This window comes from Pseudorasbora parva, chromosome 16 (genome assembly GCF_024679245.1).
Source record: "Pseudorasbora parva isolate DD20220531a chromosome 16, ASM2467924v1, whole genome shotgun sequence".
NCBI classification, from domain to species: Eukaryota; Metazoa; Chordata; class Actinopteri; order Cypriniformes; family Gobionidae; genus Pseudorasbora; species Pseudorasbora parva.
The window spans coordinates 12036886-12058726 of record NC_090187.1 but is presented as its reverse complement, the minus strand read 5'-3'; the positions used below and the strand labels follow the sequence as shown (position 1 = coordinate 12058726).

Here is a 21841-nt window from a genome sequence, read left to right as displayed (position 1 = left end):
AAAACGATTGTCAAGTGAAGCCCACCAATAATCATTATGTCTTTAAAAATAAAATAAAAAATGATAATCCACCCAAAAATTCTCTCATAATTTACTAAACCTCATGCCGTCCTAGATGTATGGATTTCTTTCTTCAGACAAATGCAAATGCAGATGTTTATAAAAATAATAAATTTCTGTGAGTCCATAAAATGCACATGGATAGATCCGTCAAAGTTGACGCTTCAAAAACCATGCAAAGCAAGCGCAACTGTAATCCATACAACCCCAGTTCATGAATCAATGTCTTCTGAAATTAATCAATAGGTGTGTGTGAGAAAAATACTAGTATTTTAAACAATTTAAACCATAAACTATATACTTTTTAAACAATATATTTTGAATTAAAAAAAAAAAATCTGTTCATTTGAAGTATCCATTCAAGTAATAGGGACTGTGGGCCTTATTTATCAGTCTAATGAAGAAATGAGCACAGATCCGAGCGCTGAAATAACCGTAATCATAAATCATTACGATGATTTATGATTCATGAAACATTCTGATGCTGCCAATCCCACCAAATGAATGATCTGACGTTGATAAATGTGGCATCTGAAAAGAATCTCGTCATTTAAATATCACACCTTTAGGAGCCTTGCCCCTAGAGTTCAATTGAACCAACGTGTGTTATTTGGCAGCTTGAAAAGTATAATAAAAGGACGTCAGGAAAATTAGGAAGTCATGCCCCTTTTTTAGGTGAAATGCACTGCAATACAGCATCGTGAACATGTAGTGAATAATTTGTCAGGGAACATATTTATTGGTTGATTAGCCAATATGGTTACACTTTATTTTGATGGTCCACTTTAGGAGTTCCCTCTGCTAGAACTCCTCCCTCAGGTGTTACACTTGCACCCTCTGCATGTGTAACTCAAACCTGTAGCACTCCTCTCAGAAACAGAAGCCTTCGCATCTCGATCGCAGAAGTCACAAAATAGGTCATAACTCCCACTCCTCCTTGTTTTCTAATGATAAAAACTCACAATTGCGTGATATAAAGTCAGAATTCTGAGATATAAACTTGCAATTACATGAAATCAAGCCACAATTCTGATTTTTTTGTCACAATTGTGAGATATAAAGTCAGAATTCTGAGATATAAACTTGCAATTGCGTGATATAAAGTCACAACTCTGATGGAGAAATTTTTTTCTGAAGTCAAAATTGTGACTTTATATCACACAATTGCAAGTTTATATCTCAGAATTCTGACTTTATATCTCACAATTGTCAGAAAAAAAGCCAGAATTGTGAGGTAAAAAGCCAACGGAGGTCGCCGTTCGCAACTGGCGGCCATCTTGTCACAGGCAGCTCGCTCACTCGTAACAGTGTGTTTTAATGGTGCATGTACATTTAAATAACCATAACTTGCTCGATTTTCAAACTGTTTCGTTTGTTATAAATGTCAGAGATGTAGTTATGACACTACATACTTATGAATAATTATAACCATGGACTTCAATATGAAAGTAACATTGAACACAACAGACAGGTGCAATGAATATACATACACACAAGGTATTTATGTTAAATCAATATATAGGCTATTAAAACTGTGTACCGAATGGCAACATGAGAAATTATATATATTTATACACATATATAGCTCTGAATTTTTTTTCCAGAGCCAGCTATATATATATATATATATATATATATATATATATATATATATATATATATATATATATATATATATATATATATATATGCTTTTATAATAAGAATATCACTATTATAATAAAAAAAATTATATATTTTTTTAAATTAAACAAAAAAAGCATGCAAACTAAGTTTATTTTAACTAGACAAAAGATTGGTTGTCATCAAATCGTTATTGGTGTCAATAAACCTATATAATTGAACAGCTCGATTGTGATCTCAGCCTTGATAACGTGCACGTAAGTTATAGCCGTGATACACAAGCTGCACGATTAAGTCGTTTATCGAAACGAAAAGCTGCAATTTCAACGTGTTAAAGCTTCCAGATTTGTAGCCATGTTAATAACGTTTGTAATAGGGCTGCACGATTAATCGAAATCGAACCGCAATCGCGATTTGGCTTGTGTGCGATTATGAAAGCTCAAAGGCTGTGATTTAAATTAAATAAATAAATGCCCAGTGTGTTAGCGAAGAGCGGCTCTGTGATAAACGCTGCTCCGTCTGAAAGACTGCGAGTTTGAGTCGTTTAAGTTATAACGTGCGTTTGAAAATGCAACACGAGTCAAACATCTTCACAAACTAGTGAAGCGCTCATAAACTTGTTCAGCAAAAGGCAACGTTTAATAACATGTTTTACCTCACTTCATATCGTCAGTCGAGTGTTTGTGAGCTGATGTGGCTTCTCATCAGAGTGAGGCAGACGATGCGTTATTTTATAGTATTTTATATGTCAATCAGCACTGCATTATAATACACTTTATTACTATGAAAATACCTTTGACGGCTTGAAGAACTCAAATACACCATATTTTGCTGCAGTCATGTTTATTGTCGTCATCTTTAATCAAAGCGTCTCTATCTTCTGTTTACAGAACGTCATTACTTCTCTGAGGCAAATGTGGCGTTTTCTGCTCAGGGGGCCCTCTAGCTTTCAGTATGAATTAAACACTTTGGATAATCAATAATAAGAAAAAATTATACTTAATACATTTTAAAACTTAATAAACTTAAAAAATTATACATTTATTGGACAATCCATGTTTTTCTTCAATGTACAGGAGTTTTTTTCCCCCACAGTGGATGCACAAGAGGTTCATATTTCATATTAAAGACAGACTTTAAGAAATTGAAATCACAGATAAACAACACGCACGCACGCACGCACGCACGCACGCACGCACACACACACACACACACACACACACACACACTTTTATTTTATTTTTTTACAATAACTCCTTAGGCTTAGACCTTTCTAATGTTTTTAGTTATAGGCTGTCTGCATATTAATAAGTAACCCAGCAGTTTTTTTTTTTTTTTTTTTTTTTTTTGTAAAATAAGTTTTCTGTAAAATATTACAAAAATAATAATAATTAGTATTATATTGTTATATTTATTCTGACATACTCTTTTTATTTGTAATTATGAAAATGTTATTGTAATGGTAATACGTCTTATTTTTTAAAATATTTTAGCAGTAATAATAATCATAATAATTATTATTAGTCACATTAATATAAAAACACAAAATGTTATATGCACACACTTTACATTTGTAAAAAAAAAAAATTATAATAACAATAATCGCATTTTAAATCGCAATCGCAATTTTATCCAGAATAATCGCAATTATATATTTTCCCCAAATCGTGCAGCCCTAGTTTGTAAGAAACCAAACCATTTGTAAATCCGTCAAGATTTCAGCGAGATACGAGTATTTATGTTCGGACAGACCACTCATCTTACATCAGGTTCCACAGAGCCTGACAGAAAGCTTGCCTGTGACAAGATGGCCGCCGGTGATGCCGATGGTGACTCCGCCGTAAGATATCTAGTCCTTATTATGGATATCTATGTCCGTAACCCCTCATGTTAGCGTGTTTGGTGAAAAAAAGCAAATAATTTGGCGAACGACTGAATTTGCATTGCTTATTGCAAGCGTAAGATTACAGAATCATATTTTGTATTATTTTTATTATTATTATTATAGATTAAGAATTTCGCTCATTTTACATTTTATGGGGTCTTTATTTCCTTGACACATATGGACTGCAGATTTCATTTAGGCTGAAAGCTTTATAGGTTGAAAACGCATTTAGTGGAGAGTGGAGTGTAAGATGTGCGTCGTCAAATAAATATACAGTATACATATGATATATTATATAAGTTGCCAATGTATAAAACTTGGACTAATTATTAGCTATGATTTATTAAATTCCAATGGGGTAGCTATGGGGTAAGCTATGGGGTAAAGTGTGTGAGATATATTGGCTCTAAACACATAATTTTTGGTTCTTGTCCAGGCATTTGCATTGAAAAGACAGTTCAGATATCCTGCTGCTCAGTCTTTTGTTTCATGTGATTCTTAATGATTTCAGATTTACTCACTCACGAAACCGCGGAGTGTGATTTTGGTTTCAGTGCTGTACTGTGCACCTGCATCAGGTGTTTAAGGGCTCATCTGATGTGGAGATGTTTCATTCACAGGAGCTTCACTCTGATGATCCAAAGGAGTATAAAGCCTACAGAATCAGCATGTTACGCAGGATGGTTGTATGTAGGATTGTGTGTGTGTATGTGTGTGTGTGTGTGTGTGTTTGCGCGCATGTATCTCTGAACACTAACTGACACTAGTGTCTATTGCACAGAATCTAAGCTGCATTGAACTCTAACTGTTTGTTTTAACCCACAGCAGTGTGAATCAACACACTTTTTAATATGTTTCTCTCTAGTAAGTGATTCTCACAAAAAATACTGTCCAACAATAAACAATTTTTTTTAAATTATTTTTTACAAAATATTCTGTTTTTCTTAAAGGACAACTCCAGTGAAAAATGACCCAGGGGTAATTAACAGATGGTTACCAAGTAGATCGTTCTCTGGGATACGTTTTCATAAAATCGAATGTAAAGAGTTTTATCTCTAAAAACAGATTTGCTTATAACGCTTGTCTATGGGGCATAGTATAAGTAAAATGAAATAGCTAGTTAATACAACTAACAAGGCTCAAAATAGCCTCACACTAACACGGTAGCATAATGAAAGTCCCTACATGCCAACTGAATTATTTAGAACTTTGTAAGTGTACAAACATTTTAATAAGAAGATAATTTATAAAGACAGTACATTACCCGTTTATGGACAGGCGCCATCTTGGAAAACAGTCTCGACGAGTCGAGCCACAAACGCTGTGCTAAGGGAGCTGATCGATAGGAATTAAGTTTGTGAAATCTATTTACATGGAAATGCATGAATTATACCTGTTTATTAAAATATATGGTTGACTAACTACAAGGGAAGAAGGTGTCCCATATGAGATATCCAGTTCACAATTCATCACTTAGCACAGCGTTCGTGGCTCAACTGGTTGAGACTTTTTTCCAAGATGGCGCCTATCTGTATACGCGTGTGTACTGCTTTATAAAGTATCTTCTTATTAAACTGTTTGTACTCTTACAAAGTTCTAAATGCTTCAGTTGGCATGTAGGGACCCTCATTATGCTACAATGTTAGTGTGAGGCTATTTTGAGCCTTGTTAGTTAGTGGTATTAACAAGCGATTTAATTTTACTTATTCCATGCCCCATACACTTGCGTTATAAGCTAATCTGGTTTTAGAGATAAAACCCTTTACATTCGATTTTCATGAAAACGCATCCCAGAGAATGATCTACTTGGTAACCATTTGTTAATTACCCGGCCTCAGGGTCATTTTTCACCAGAGTTGTCCTTTAAGAAAAATATAATATCTTTTTTTTTTTTCTGATGGGGTGAAAAGGGACATTTATTTGTGAGATTCGCCCATCTTTGTTTCTATTTGTCTGTTTTTTCTCTCTGTTTAATGAGTTGCATGGACAGATGAAAGACTGAAAGCGCTGATATCTTCAGATTATTGCAGAACTGAAAGATGCTCGTTTGACCTGCTTTGTCCCGATTCACTAAAATAAACTCTATTTTTCACCTGCTGCCAAAGAGACTTAGTTGCCATAGAGCTGCCACAATTGTCTGATGATGATGTCTCGTCTCTGTGGTGACAGGATCTCATGGAACAGCTGGAGAAGCAGGACAAGACCGTCCGCAAGCTGAAGAAACAGCTCAAAGTCTTCGCAAAGAAGATCAATGACCTGGAAGGTATGATCATAGGCTGTGTTCAGTTCTGTGGAATTCAAATCTACATAATATACGAGCCTTGATGTTTGTGTGCGTGGATGTTTGCCTGTGTATTGTAGGCGGGCAGATGGACGTGTCTCCAGGACAGACGACCGATGAGCCTGTTCATCCAGTGAACATTCCACGCAGGGAGAAAGATTTCCAGGGAATGCTGGAATACAAGAAAGAGGATGAACTCAAACTGGTCAAAAATCTCATACTTGGTAAGACACTTAGGGCCAGATTTACTAAACAGGGTAAATCCCAGAAAAAAATCCCATAAAAGCACAGATGGAAGCGGAAAGTTCTGCAGGTTATCTACTGATAATGCGCAAATTAAAGAACACAGTCACAGCCAGGTCATTTCCATTTTGTTCAATGCAGTCTACCAAGAGCAGTGTAAATTAGTGGAGGATCGCAAACAAGCAGAGCCGATGATACACAGCAAATTAAAAATAACATGGTTTGGCGAACCGTATGTTGGGATAACAGAACGCCTCTGGCATTCCAAATAAATAAACAAAAGTGGAGAAAATTCTCTCCCTTTTACCATGCGCTCTCTGGTCTCTACAGTGCCTCCTCCTAGCAGCAATTATTGCAGCTATATAAAGTGCAACAATTATAAAGACATGTTTTTTGGGGGCATTAAATAAGGCAGCGGCAATTTGCACTAAGTGTAAATAGCGAAAGATGCTATTTACACCAAGTGTTAATAGCAGCTAGATTCTATTTACAATCATTGAAAATAACATATTTTCTTAGCAATAGATCATATTTACACTAAATGCAAATACCTTTAGTTACTATTTAATAAGTGAAAATAGTGATATATTCTATTTACACCATATAAAAGTAGCAGTTATTTGCCATATAAATAGTAATTTCATGTCATTTTTAATTTATTTTGACAGATACATACTATTTGCACCTCAGTATTGTTGTACGTTAACAGGATGCAATAATAACAGTGTGAATTTTTATTTAAATTATTAAATGGATGCTGCCTTAAAGGAACACCTACACCTATCCCTAACCCTACCCAGAACATGCTTTTATTATTATTAAACATTTTGAATGGCACTTTATTCAACATTTACAACTTTTTCTTAATTTATATTGAAAATAAATGCCTTTCCGATGTGATATGTGATGAGAAAAGAGAGAAGAGCAAGCTTTGCAAAAGGCAGATTGAAAGCAGTGTTGATCGCGACAAAACAGTGATCTATTAGCTATGCATACGTTTTACTGATTGCGCCAATGAGGCCGTTGAACTATAGCCATTTTGATATTAAGGTTCTGGTTTGTAGAGTAAGTTAACATGTAGATGTACAATTATTTTTAGTCAGTAGAATGTCTATTAGGGGACCATGAAAATAAAGTGTTAGCAGATAATAAAGGGTTAGTTCACCTAAAAATTTAAATTCTGCCATCATTTACTCACCCTCATATCATTCCAAACCCGTAAGACTTTCGTTCATCTTCAAAAAAAAAAGTATGTATTTTTAATCAAATCTGAGCCAGATCTGTACTTTCCATTGACAGCTATGCAACTACGCTTCAAAAAGTTCATAAAGAGATCGTAAAACTAATCTATATGATTTGAACAGTTTATTCAAAATTTTCTGGAGACTCGATTGCTTTATGTGATGAACAGATTATATTTAGGCTTTTATTCACAAATAAACATTGATCAGCCAACAAAAACAGAAGCTCAACCAAACCTGCTTGACGCACGAGAACAAACCTCATTGGTTCTCGCACATCAAGCGAACATGCTTGAGCTTCCGTTCATCATAACTGATGTGTGAGTTGATTAATGTTTGTATGTGAATAAAAGCCTAAATACAATCTGTTCATCATATAAAGAACATTTGGACTAAACCACTCAAGTCATATGGATTAGTTTTACAATCTCTTCTTGAACTTTTTGAAGCGTCAAAGTGGTAGTTGCGTAGCTGCATTTCTAGTTGCAAAGTCTTACAGGTTTGGAACGACATGAGGTTGAGTAATTAATCAGAATTAAAATTTTAGGAGTGTCTATCCATACCAAGTGCAAATAGCTTGCCTTGTATGCAAGTGCTATTCACACTAGCTCCGCCTAACAATGCCTGGTTGGCCAAGCAAGATAATATGGGTGTATTTCAACGTTTTGACGCAATCAACCCGGGATCAAATCCACCTTTTGCAGAACTCCCTCTTCTCTCTTTTCCCATCATATATCATATTGGATAGGCATTTACTTTCAATAATTAACAATTAAGAAAATGCATTTATTGGGTAGGGTTGAGTGTAGGTGTAAGGAGGGCTTTTATTGTCCCATTAAGGCAGCATCCATTTTATAATTGAAAAAATCTTATTATTGCATTCTGTTAATGTACAACAATACTGAGGTGCAAATAGTATGTATCTGTCAAAATAAAGTATAAATAGCATCAAATTACATATTGCAAATAACTACTTTTACATAAATATAATAAATATAAGTACTGTAAATATAATATAATATCATAAAAAAATTGATGTGCACACCACCGAGCGAAATGGGGTCTCGCGCACTCCTCGTTGACGTCATTTTTGCCGCACGCACCCTCGCGCTCATGCAGACGCGTCGAGGTATACACCATACCGAGTATATGCGCGTACTGCATTATTATGCCATTATCATTATTTTAGATAAATGGTCTCAGAATGACAATATTATCGTTTATCGTCATGATTTCTTGGGCAATTTATCGTCCAGCAAAATTTGTTAACATGACAGGCCTAGTTCAAGCTCAATTTCCAGTTTACATGATTCCCATTCCATGCTTCCCTCTTTTTAAGAAAACTGGCAAAAGGCCTTAATAAAAAATAGCCTTAATAAATTAAAATAATATTTTAAAATAATACTAAAATAAAAGGCCTTAATAAAACTGATCTGTGCATGTGTTCAGAGCTGAAGCCTCGTGGTGTGGCAGTGAATCTGATACCTGGCCTGCCGGCTTACATCCTCTTCATGTGTCTGCGCCATGCCGACTACGTTAATGATGACCAGAAAGTCCGATCTCTACTCACCTCTGTCATCAACAGCATCAAGAAAATCCTCAAGGTCTCCATACACTCACTCTCACACACACCGTTCACAATTATAATGCTATAACTTAACACAACTGACAGAAGTCAGAATAACTTTGTTTTCCTTTATCACTGCAAACTGTTAATGTTTTGCTGTTTCTACAGAAACGAGGTGACGACTTTGAGACCGTTTCCTTCTGGTTGTCCAACACATGTCGTTTCCTGCACTGCCTGAAACAGTACAGTGGCGACGAGGTGAGATCACAAACGGACACACATGGACTTCCTGTCTCGCTCTGGCCATGTGCACTGCAAAGATTTTGGCTGTAAACAAGAAACATGGAGAACAAGAATTTATTACATTCATTTTTATATATATATATATAAATTATTTAATTTTTTATACTAAACTAACATAAAGGATGAAGACATATCCGTTAGTTATTAGTAAACACAGTCAAGAGACACCGTTTGTGTTTTTTAAGCTATAATTTTTAGTCTGGCTATCACCAGACCAAACTCAATCTTTCAAGATTGAACATTGGTCTGGGGAGTCTGCTGTGTATTTTCTACTGCACAAGGGGCCCTATCTTGCACCCAGCGCAATTGACTTTGTACACCGATGCATGTGTCATTCCTATTTTGCACCTGCGCAAAGCGCGCTTTTCCACGTCGCTAAACTAGTGAATGAACTTGTGCTCCCTGGGCGGTTCAGCGCAAAAAAGGAGGCGTGTTCCGGCGCAAACAATCCCTGGTGCTATTTTGCTGTTCCATTAAACAGTTGCCCCACTGACCAGAAAAAACCTAGTCTAAAGTCAGTGGCGCGTTGCTCGTTGTTCATTATGCTATTTTAAGGGCGCATGCTTGACCATAATGTAGCGTGCACAACACGCATACACTTTGCTCATGTAATCTACACAGATGCAAGAGTTATTTTTGCAAATCATAAATTGTTACACAAAAAAAAATATTAACACATTGTGGTGTGCCACGAAGATGTGAAAAAATAGGCATAAATCTAACTTACAAATTATTCAGGCTAATTGTAGTAATTAAGGATCAGTCTCCTCGGCTGTGAACCGCTCCTGGCGTGCGCCTGGTAAATACGCCATAATAATAGCAATCCATAATGGAACTTGCGCACCTGCTTTGAATAATGAAGCTACTTCAGACCAACCCATTTTAGATTTGTGCCGGGCGCAAGAGGCATTTATCCCGCCGGCAAAATAGCAACAGCGCCGAGACCTGCCCACAAAGTTACTTGCGCTTCGCGCTTTGACACTTGCGTTTCAGATCGTTAAAATAGGGCCCAAGAGGCGTGATCAATGAGCATAATTCAAATGACTGAATTATTATGCAACTGGATAGTCCTTTAACCAATCAGACCCCACAATCCATCACTTCTCTATCCGTCATTGTGTTAAACCCACAAATAGCAAGCCAGTGTGCTGAAGTAAAAAGTGTGGGGTTAGGGTTGTTACATGTTTGTCTGCGGCCTTTAGTCTGTCACAAAAAAACACTTTCACTCTTACAAGAACATCAGTCTCCTTGGCTGTGAACCGCTCCTGGCGTGCGCCTGGTAAATACACCATAATAATAGCAATCCATAATGGAACTTGCACACCTGCTTTTAAAGGGAATGTTGGATGCCACTCTGATTGGTTTATTCATGTTACGCCCAATGCACACCTATGAATAATGAAGCTACTTCAGACCATTTTAGATTCGCGCTGGGCACAAGAGCCATTTATTAGCCAGTTGGATAGTCCTTTAACCAATCAGACCCTACAATCCATCACTTCTCTATCCGTCATTGTGTTAAACCCACCAATAGCAAGCCAGGTTGATAAACCGGCTTGTGATTGGTCTCCGCAAGTTTGTAACAAGCTGAATACATGAATGTGCAGGTTTCCAGCCTGAGCTGCAGGGCAAAATCAAACCGCCGGCAGATCGGGCTGGGTTTACCCAGTCTTCTATAATTGTATAGAGATTACATTCACAAAGAGCAATTTCCTGCTGGTGAAATATAGAGCTTTTAATAAATCCTTTTTTTATTCACTACAGAAAGTGGATTTATTCACATTGTTTTTTTCCCTCCCATGGTATTATTTCCAGGTTTTCAGTGAACCCTGAATCTCAGTTTATAAGAATAAGTAATCCCTCAGTTGTAGGGTGACCAGACGTTCTGAAAAATTCTGGACAGTCCCGAAACCTACACTGTTGTCCCAAATCCTAAATCTGGCCCTAATTGTCCCGAAAATTATTCTAAAGCAAAATCTTGAGTCATTGTAGTTATTGTCTGATAAACATTAGAAACTGCACGGAGGTTGAGGCATCCTGCAACCACCCCCCCCGCCGGCTGCTCATTGGCTGCAGCATCATTTTTCAAAGTTCTTAACAAAATACTGTAGGCGGTATGTGCTGAGTCTGACGTCGGGCCTCTACAACCTAGGTAGGCTTCCTATAGCTGTGAGAATTTAAAGTTTTATTGTTTCTATACATGTAAATTAGTAATCTATACCCACAAAGACAATACAACCTTTTTGTCCCCATTTTGTTTTAATCCTTGATGAAGAGAGCGCAAGTTGCTGCGTGCTGCGCGAGGAGGACGGTGATGATGTGATGCACGTGTAAAGGAGTAATTGATTGCCCGCGGCATTGTGTAAAAAAAAATACTTCACTACACAAATATTTCTTTATTTACTTTATTTTATTTGCGTTAGGCTTTGCAGAAAGGTCTGATTCACGCACTGTTACTTACAACAGTCATTGTGTTTTTTTTCTTTTCACAATAACATTTGAGTTCATGATTTTAATGTAGTGTTGTTTTGTGGCAGACTAAAGACCGCAGACAAACATGTAACAACCCTAACCCCACACTTTTTACTTCAACTGCGCCTGACAGAATAATTTATTTTACACTAAACAACAAATAAATAGCTTTTATAAAACCGTATAAATCCTGGTGGCCGTGAGAGTTGCTATGGCAACCGGTAACTCATTCCAGCTGCTGGAGAGGACAGCGTTGACATTCTGACAAACTGTCACAACATGTCACAAAATTATTCCAACTGAAAGTCAGCACACGTAAACCCCAGATCGGTTTAGATAACGTCTCATGTAAACAGTCCACTTAATCTTTCAATCGGAATAACAAAAAAATGTGCGTTTAGGCTGTACTCGAGACTGGAAGAACTCCTACAGTAAAATAATTCTGCATTGCACAAGGTGCAAACAACCGTAGTCTTGTCGAGGTTTCCATTGGGAAGCTTCTTAAAAGTACATTTTCCCTGAAGCAAACCCGGTGGCTTCATAGCAGCATCCATGTTAGCATGTCATGTTTGATGTGGTGGTAACTTCACAGTAGGCATACATACAGGTTCGAAGACTCGTTCTCGCTAGGTCGTTCAGCTAGGTATACATCCACGCTAAAATATCAAAGTGAAAGTTATCATAGCTTGCGTAGTATAGACCCAGCTCCCAACCCAACTTCGAGAATAGATTAACGGCAATATTCTTTTTATCGCCTGATAAGAGTCTCAGGTTAACGCAGCACGTTAACACAGATAACGGCCCACCACTAAAAAAAAATGATGTAAAATATTTAGGACTGCACTAAATCAAAAATAATGCATTTTGTATGGTCTCTCTTATTTAGTTAAAATTATTCACATTTTCACAGATTCTGCAAGCGGTTCACATACTTTTTCTTGCAACTGTAATTTCTTATGTAGAGATTGCGCTGTTTAATCGCAAACAACTGAACATGTCTTGGAAAAATTATGTAAATTCATGGTTCAAAAGGTTTGGTAATAGTGTATATTGTCTCAGAGGTAACCTATTTTTCTGCAGTGTACATGTGGCCACATTTTCTCTCTGTCTCCAGTGCTGCTTAAACAGAATCAACACTTTCTCCTCCTTCTCTCTCCAGCAATTCATGAAACATAACACCCCTAAACAGAACGATCACTGTCTCTCCAACTTTGACCTGGCCGAGTACCGGCAGGTTTTGAGCGATCTGGCCATTCAGATCTACCAACAGCTCATCAAATCTATGGAGAACATCCTTCAGCCAATGATCGGTGAGCATGTGACCTCTGGGTGTCTTCCTTTCGATCTGTATCCCTCTGTATGTAACCCTCTATCTGTTGTTGCTCTCTGCAGTCTCTGGCATGTTGGAACATGAAACTATCCAGGGCGTTTCCGGGGTGAAGCCCACGGGTCTCCGCAAGAGGACATCGAGTATCGCCGACGAGGGGACGTACACGTTGGACTCCATCATCCGCCAGCTCAATACCTTCCACTCCATCATGTGTCAGCACGGGACCGACCCGGAGCTCATCAAACAGGTGGTCAAGCAGCAGTTCTACATCATCGGAGCCGTCACTCTCAACAACCTGCTGCTGCGTAAAGACATGTGCTCCTGGAGCAAGGGCATGCAGATCAGGTGTGTGCAAATAAGTGCTATATGTTTGCGGAACAGTGCAAAATATATGCAGACCAGATAATATACAACACATATAGGGTTTGAATTGTAAATATTAGTAATTAATCAATACATTATTGAAACCATAGTGAAAGATAAGGCCATTAAACATGCTGCTTTATTTCAAAATAGTAAAATAATCATTCAAATTAAGGCGAGACACGGCAGGTGAAAACATTGTTTTTTTCATGCAGTGGTCAATTTTTACATTTTGGGCCAATTTGTTTCCTTAAAGGTGCACTATGTAGTATTTTTGCAATAATATATCCAAAAACCACCAGGCCAGTTTTATATATTTCATTCAGTTGAGTTCTTACAATATCCCAAATGTTTCCAACTATTTGTAAATTGTGCGAAAATTGTTATTTTAGCCAAGGAGCTGGGGACGTCTGAGGGAGTCGCCTGTCAATTGTGTCATATCTGTGTTACCCTCGGTTTTCGGTTTTATTCTGCAGAAGCGCTTTACTCTTAGCAGTAAGCAACAAGTGTCACAGCAGCTGCTGAGCGAAAGCAAAGAGTAACGTCATAACATCATGTTTAACACACTTATATGTATCTGATATGATAAAAAGAGCTGCGTTACCTCATACTCATGACCGGAAAAGCGGAAAAGGCGCCGGCGACTGTCCCGTCATAAAAAAGTCCCGCTGCTCGTGAGCCGTACCGCTCCAGCGGCCTTACTCAGCTCCACAACACTCTGTCCGGCTCTGCTTCATACTACAGTAACGTTAACAACCCCATTCATGAACATGATTTCTGCCCGAGTCCTATCCTGATTCTTTTCCACCGGCTGTGAGGTGAAGACCACATGTCCCAAGATTCTGAGCTCAAAGTCGTCATCAAGCTAAGCCTCTCTTTTAAATATGCGGCATCAAGCAGACGAAAATGTACAAAGTGCAGCTTTAGCATTTAAGCTTTCATGTCAAAATAAAATATATGTCAACATTATAGGTTTATTTCATTATATTTTGTCAACTTACACATTTAGATTTATAATTGAAATCACCAAAAGTTAGCATTCTCTTTGCGAGCTCCCGTGCTGTCTCCGTTCACAGAAACATGTCATGCCTGGTATTATTGTCTCAGTCTCATATACAGCGCTGTCTAATCCAAATATGAGCATTTCCATTGTAGAAATAGCCAGTAAGTTTGCCAGGGAATCTACAGCCGAAACCACATCTGATTGGTCGAATCAGTGAATTTGTCTATTTCTGACTACGTGATTGATACGCCCTGCCACTTGTTTGTTTATTCTCTGCCTGAGAAAAAATGCCGACAACGCATATATCCGCTCATAAACGTTTACAGAAAAGATGGCAACAGCTGTCACTTGCAAGAGCTAGTAAAAAGAAAGTACACAACAACAGATTTGACGATGAAACCCCACAAATTAGATTCATTTAGTTATAGATGGACATACGACAAACAGTTCGTTTGCAGTTTGTATGACTGTTGTTATGTTTGTTTGTTTGTTAAGGTAGTTCTCTTCAGCTTAAGGCTATTGCTATTAATAATTTATTCATTTATCAATTTCCTTGTGTTTTAAATATTATACACTTCTGATATTAATGAACTGAATATATATTTTGTTTGTACGTTGGGGGTTTCAATAGAAATATTTGAAATGGTACAATATAAAACTTTAAAGGCTGTTTTCTAAAATTATTTTTTCCTCACAGTCAGAGTCGGACATATCCACTTCAATTGCACCTACAAGCACCAACTTTTTCAGTCTTTTACTTAACTATATTCTGAAGGCTTTTACTGAGGGATTTGTTGATATCATTCCTATCCTGAGTTATAGGTCCTTTTATTTAAAAAAAAAAAAAAAAAGTCAAATGTATTTTTTTAAAGCTATATTCAGAATTAGATTCTCTTCAGCTATATTCTCTAATTTACTAAAAGCACAAAATAAGATATCCAGAGTCCTCTCTATAAAAGCCCTCTCATCTAATATGATAACAAATAGAACCAATAATTTTAAACCTGGTCCTTTCAATTTCCAGATTTTGTTTTTGGAAATGTATGCAAATAAGTGTTTATTTAGGTATATAAGGCCTCATTTGCATACTACATTTTTTTTAATGTTTATGCCAGTAATAAACTGGAGAAGTTTCACAGTGATATCTTCTAATAATATATATTTTTTAAATCCGGAAAAAAAAGAAGAAACATTTTAAAGAAAAAAATCCGTATTCACTTGTAGTGTCTCGCCTTAAATCACAATTTAAAAGTTATCATTCACACAAAAATGAAAATTGTTACAAACCTGTATGAAACACAAAATAAAATATTTTGAATAATGTTGGTAACCAAACAGTTGAGGGCCCCTACTTACTTCCAAAGTAGTTTTTCTTTTTCATTCTATGGAAGTCAATGTAACCATCAACTATTGGTTACAGTAAATTATGACAGGATTTTCATTTTTAGGTGAACTATACCTTTAATATTCTAAATGATGTATTCTAAATGTAGATTATTAAAACTGTTTAAATGTAAACTGTATGTTAAATTATGTCTTGCATTAGAAAATGTAATTGTTCAATATTAATATAATTCTATCACATAGTCTTTTGGCAGAAATTGTTTAAAGCTGGTCAATATTATTCATTAGTATTAGTAATATTAGTATTAGTAGATTTACACTACCATTCATAAGTTTGGATTCAGCAAGATTTTTTTGAAAGAAATTAATTTTATTTTATTTTATTTTTGATTTATTTATATAGCACTATTAAAACAACTGCCGTTGACCAATGTGCTGTACACGGAAATCATTAAACTTAGAATAATAATAAAAACATGAAAAAATAGCACCACAAAAACAACAACAACATTCAAGACAGATAAATCATGAATTATAAGCCTTATCAAATAAAAATGTCTTTAACTGTGATTTAAAAATGGATAATGTAGGAGCAGTTCTAGTTTGTATAGGCAGGGTGTTCCACAGTCTAGGAGCGGCTACTGAGAAGGCCCGGTCGCCCCTAGACTTTAATCTAGTTTTAGGGACTCCTAAGAGCCTCTGATTTGCAGACCTAAGTACTCTCCCTGGGTGGTGTTCAATCAGCAGGTCTGTAAGGTATTGTGGTGCTAATCCATGTAATGATTTAAAAACCAATAACAGTACTTTAAAATCAGTTCTATGGCGCAAAGGCAACCAGTTAAGGGAGCGTAGGATGGGGGTAGGCATGTGCCGATATCAATTTTTCATGTTGCGATTAATTGCTGAAGTTTTATCACAATATACGATATTATCACGATATTGAAATAAGTTGCAAAAAAAAGTGTTGCCATAGCATAACAGCTTTAAGAACTATTTTTGTAAGAACAAAAATAACTGAATGTTTAAATACAATAATGCACCAAAAATATATACAGCTCTGGAAAAAAATTAAGAGACCCCTCATTGAGAAATCAATGTTAAGTGGTCTCTTGATTTTTTTCAGAGCTGTAAAAGTACAATTTTCAAACAGGTTAAAGTGCAAAAGAATTAGGCTATAAAGAACAACAGGTAGGCTTACAAATTACAATAAGGGTCTCATTAGTTTATGCATTAACTAAGATTGAGCAAAAGCTACATTTGGTACAGAAAATAATGTTTTTGTTAATGTTAGTTAAGAAATACTGATCATTGTTAGTTTTATCTTAGGTCCATTAAAAAGTTATTTTGATTTTGATTTTAATGTTATTAAACAGTAACTAAGAAATTACCATAGAATGAATCATTCTTTATAAGTATTTTTCATTGTCAGTTTGGTGAATAATGAATTAACATGTTAACTAATGTAGTCGTATGTTTTAAAGTTTTACTGAACAATAACACAACGTTCTAATTATTAGGGCATGTTGTAGTCCAGATTAAAACATAAAAATGTTTAAGTTTGAAAATAAATAGCCTATTAAGTCTTTAAGTATTAAGTATTTGGTGCTGTGATGAACAACATTGAGATTACAAAAACGAATGGCTGTTTTAAAAACTACACGTGTTTTTTTGTTTGTTTGCTGGTTTCCGGGGTAACCGGCTTAATTCTGCATCAGCGCCCTCTGCTGTCACTTAGCGGCACTTCAGCAGCGCCACTCCTTCACCGGTTCAGTCATGTGCAAACGCACATTGGGCTTGTTTATATCTGAGCGCGTGTCCCTTTGACGCAGAATACAGCGGTGTTGAGCATTTATACGGTTGATGGGCAAAGTATTCTTGAATGCATTAAAAAATTATGAATTTTTAATAAATTATTATTTACGATATTTTAAAGTGCCCACGATAACAATATCGTGCATATTCATTATCGTGATAAATCGCATTATCGAAAATCGGCACATGTCTAGATGGGGGTAATATGTTCAAATTTGCGAGCTCCTGTTAAAACTCTAGCAGCCGCATTTTGAACCATTTCAAGGCGGTTCAAGGAGGCCTGCCCAATCCCCAGATATAGGGAATTGCAATAGTCTAGTCTTGTGGTGATAAAAGCATGGATAACTCTTTCAAAGTTATTAAAAGAGAGAAATGACTTTTAACCAGAACACGCAATTGATAAAAACTTGACTTAACAACTTGATTTACCTGCCTATCAAGCTTTAAGGCGCTGTCAAGTATAACACCCACATTTTTCACGTATGGTTTAACAAAGGGCGCCAGCACACTCAGATTTAAATTTGAAATGTTTTTGTCAACAGAGAGGGAAAACACCACAACCTTCGTTTTGCTCTCATTAAGACTTAAAAAGTTTAAAGACATCCATGCTTTAATGTCATCAAGGCAAGCTGTCACAGTGTCTAAATTATTTGCATGTTTTATAGGGAGATATATTTATGTGTCGTCTGCATAACAATGGTAACTAATACCATACTTTCGAAAGATAGATCCAAGTGGAAGCATATAAATAGAAAACAGAACAGGAGCCAGAATAGATCCCTGGGGGACACCACAGGCCAGCGGGACGGAGCCAGAGTGACATTGCCCAATGTTAACAGAGAAACTTCTGTTTGAAAGATATGAACGAAACCAGCATAGGGCAGTTCCCTTTATACCCACCACATGTTCTAGGCGAGATAAAAGAACATTGTGGTCTATCGTATCGAAAGCAGCGCTCAAGTCTAAAAGAACCAGTGCTACAGAATCCCCAGATTAATACTTTTATTCAGCAAGGATGTATTGATCAAAAGGGACAGTAAGTAAAGACTACATGGTTACATAAACCACCACATACATTTTACTGACCACAAACTAGTAGCTCATGTAAGATTATTAGCTCGGACATTCAATTGTTGGCCATGTTTGAATTTATTTCCAGTAATATTGTCTCTGGTATAAGGGTTTATGTGTGTATGTGTTCAGGTACAACGTGAGTCAGTTGGAGGAGTGGCTGAGAGATAAGAACCTCATGACTTGCGGTGCAAAAGAGACGCTGGAGCCGCTGATTCAGGCCGCACAACTACTGCAGGTCAAGAAGAAAACCGACGAGGATGCCGAGGCCATCTGCTCCATGTGTAACGCCCTCTCTACAGCGCAGGTAACGCTCACTCCAGACTGCACTTCAAATGAACATGATCTGTTTTTATCAATTATAGCCCACTTGATTTCTTTCCCTGCTCATTTTATGGATGTATGCAATTTCTTTTGTGTAAGTAGATTTCATATTGTCTTGATGCAGGGCCGTAACCACTATAGAAATGGTAACCACATTGAGTAATTAGAAATGGCCAAATTGTCCCCCGCAATATTTGAAATTATTGCACTGCACTTCATTATGCAACTTTCTGTATGTTAGGATGACAAAAAGGTTTAAAGTTACATTTTTGGTCTGGTCTAATGGCATTCGTCTATGATTTTATTGGCCTTCTCAATAATTTTGACAAAGTAGGTGGGTTTACAATTTTTTTTTTGCTCTTGTGGTCTTCACACAGACAAGCATGTCAATCTATCGCTTAATGTCGTTGCGGAGACACTATTCTTTCCGGTGAAATCGCAAAACAAAATGCACACAAACGTGTCCCTGATCTTAATATACAATCATTGAACATCTTTGTGTTTTACCACCAGACCACTAAGGAATTCAAATGTTAACAGCAGATCTATGCATTTATTCAGTAACGGGAAGAATCTCGAGACTAACAATATAATGACGCAAATTAATGCAAATAATAATTGCAAATAGTCCCAAAATAATCATTTCCCAACTAGAATTAGACCTAGAATTTGGTTCACTGTTCTGTTTCTTTATGCTTTATAAAAATAAAAAACATTGGTCCCCAACAATGGTCAAGACATGGTTACGGCCTTGTCTTGATGTAGCTAATATAAGTTGTGCAATATTAGCTCTTTCAGGCAAACAAAACATGATCTACTTAGTCACTCACTAACTATTAAAGGGATAGTTCACACAAAAAAAAACAGGAAAATATAGCGACAAAATTTGATTCGGCTGTAGTCGCTCTGGAGAAAACGGTGATGTTATCAGCTCATTTCAATATATCAATGTTAGTTTTAACATGAGTCACACCGGCCCCCTTTGCTTATTACAGGCTCGTTTCTTGTCAGAACGCCCACGTATTAAAAATAGTAGGGTTTAAATTGGGCTTGGGCTCATAATTACAGTTAATGTGTCAGGCCAGGCTGGGCTCAGACACAGCGTGCACGGGCTCAGTAGGGTCAGGCCTGATTTTTTTGAGCCTGATCTAAGCTCTATTATGAAGGCCTGTAGGGCCCCGGAGCCGTGTGGATTAATTTTACATGCACTTTTATGGACCTTAAAACAGAAACAGCCATTTCTGCCATTATAAAGCTTGGAAGAGCAAGGACATGACTGATTTTATTTGTCTGAAAGAAGTATATAATATACACCTATGATGACTTGAAAGTGAGTAAATCATGGGCTAATTTTCCTTTTTGGGTGAACTATCCAGGGCCGGATTGAGACTCATTTTCAGCCCTGGAGTTTCATTCCTTAGACCAGCCCACTTTAGTTCACGACAGACTATATTAAAATAATGTGATTCCAACCTCAGAATATAAGTCTGCATAAGGTACACTATTCTCTACAGCCTTATAATTCTTTGTATTTTTGAAAAATATAATTTTCAATACAGTGCAAAAACAGTAGCTTAAGTTTTGTTTCACAATGAAGATTTATTAGAACAGTAAATAACAGGACAGTATCAGAATCTCTCTCTCTCTTTTTTAAAGAATTAGTATTCCTAAATATCCAAAAATTGAAATGAAGAAAAGATTATTTTTTTCTAATTCAGAAAACAAGTCAATTTCTTATGTCATTTCACTTGTCTAGTAAATGTATCTTGAATTAATAATATTTAGATATTTAAACTGGAAACAAGTAAGATACTAAATTAGAAAAAAAATCAGTGATAATGTTTGCTTATTCACACACTATGGTGCAATAGCAGTTTACCTGTGTTTCACAGTAAGAGCTAATCTCTTCACAACTGGGTCCTCGCTTTCTGACACTAAATGAAATTTGTTACATTTATTTCTCACGACAAATACCCCCTTTTTACAAAGCTTTTAAATCAAGTCACTCAGTTTCATTAACGAACCTAAATCATCACGTATCATTATTATCTCAGGGCATTTTTCATTGAGCAGGGCTCTTCCTAATACTTATGAATGACAATCTTACCTGCCCATTCGGGTGTGTTGGGCTCATGACAGGAGCTTGTTACTGGGCGTTGCTCTTAATTATTAGCAGCAAAACGGACTAGAGGCGGCTGCTGCTGAAGAGCTAAGAAAAAGTTTGATACATGAACGTGGTTTGCAGACAGCATTGTTTTGCGCAGTCGTATCTTGCACTGCTCATAACTACCTTAACGGGATAATTACTTACCGGCCTCGTCGTCATAATTAGTTTTTTTGAGTAACATTGTGCACAGCTTAGAACATTTGGCTGCGTCAGTTTCCAGAGAGTCAAAATATATTCACGTCATCATTAACCTGCAGGCTGCACTCTGTGAGAAAATATTAAGTAAAAAAAAAAGAGTGGGACTTCGGTAAAATAATAAATAAAAATTGTTGGACCGCGGTAAAATAAAAAAGTGGGGCTGCTGTGAGTGCAGGCAGCCTGGGGACAGCATCCATAGTTCAACCAAGTGCCATGACAACAACGGCCCTCGCGGCCTCAAAAACAGACCGGCCCACCGGGAATTTTCCCGGTGCTCCCGATTAGCCAATCCGGGCCTGGAACTATCCCTTTAAAAATAAATACAATTAAAATAAATGCAAGGATCACATTTAGTTTAGTTAGTTAGTCAGTCAGTACTGTTTTACTGTGGTAATGTCAAGTCAGCCTAATTTTTATATAGTGCTTTTTAGAATGCCGATTGTTTCAAAGCAGCTTCACAGGGTTAAAAAGGAAAACAATGAACAGAATTTGATTCTATATATAGCGACAATGTGGGCAGATCAGTAATTTAGTCGTAGTTAATTTAGTTTAGT

General features: G+C 36.7%; 1 protein-coding gene across 1 annotated transcript in view; it reads left to right on the top strand.

Annotated features, from left to right (window-relative positions):
* myo5aa (myosin VAa) overlaps nt 1-21841 on the top strand; it is a 130757-nt gene that overhangs the window by 105921 nt on the left and 2995 nt on the right. The window contains exons 31-37 of the mRNA XM_067419641.1: nt 5738-5831; nt 5930-6073; nt 8783-8937; nt 9069-9158; nt 12835-12985; nt 13068-13350; nt 18731-18905. Coding sequence (XP_067275742.1) covers nt 5738-5831; nt 5930-6073; nt 8783-8937; nt 9069-9158; nt 12835-12985; nt 13068-13350; nt 18731-18905 — 1092 coding nt within the window. The remainder of the gene's footprint in view (nt 1-5737; nt 5832-5929; nt 6074-8782; nt 8938-9068; nt 9159-12834; nt 12986-13067; nt 13351-18730; nt 18906-21841) is intronic.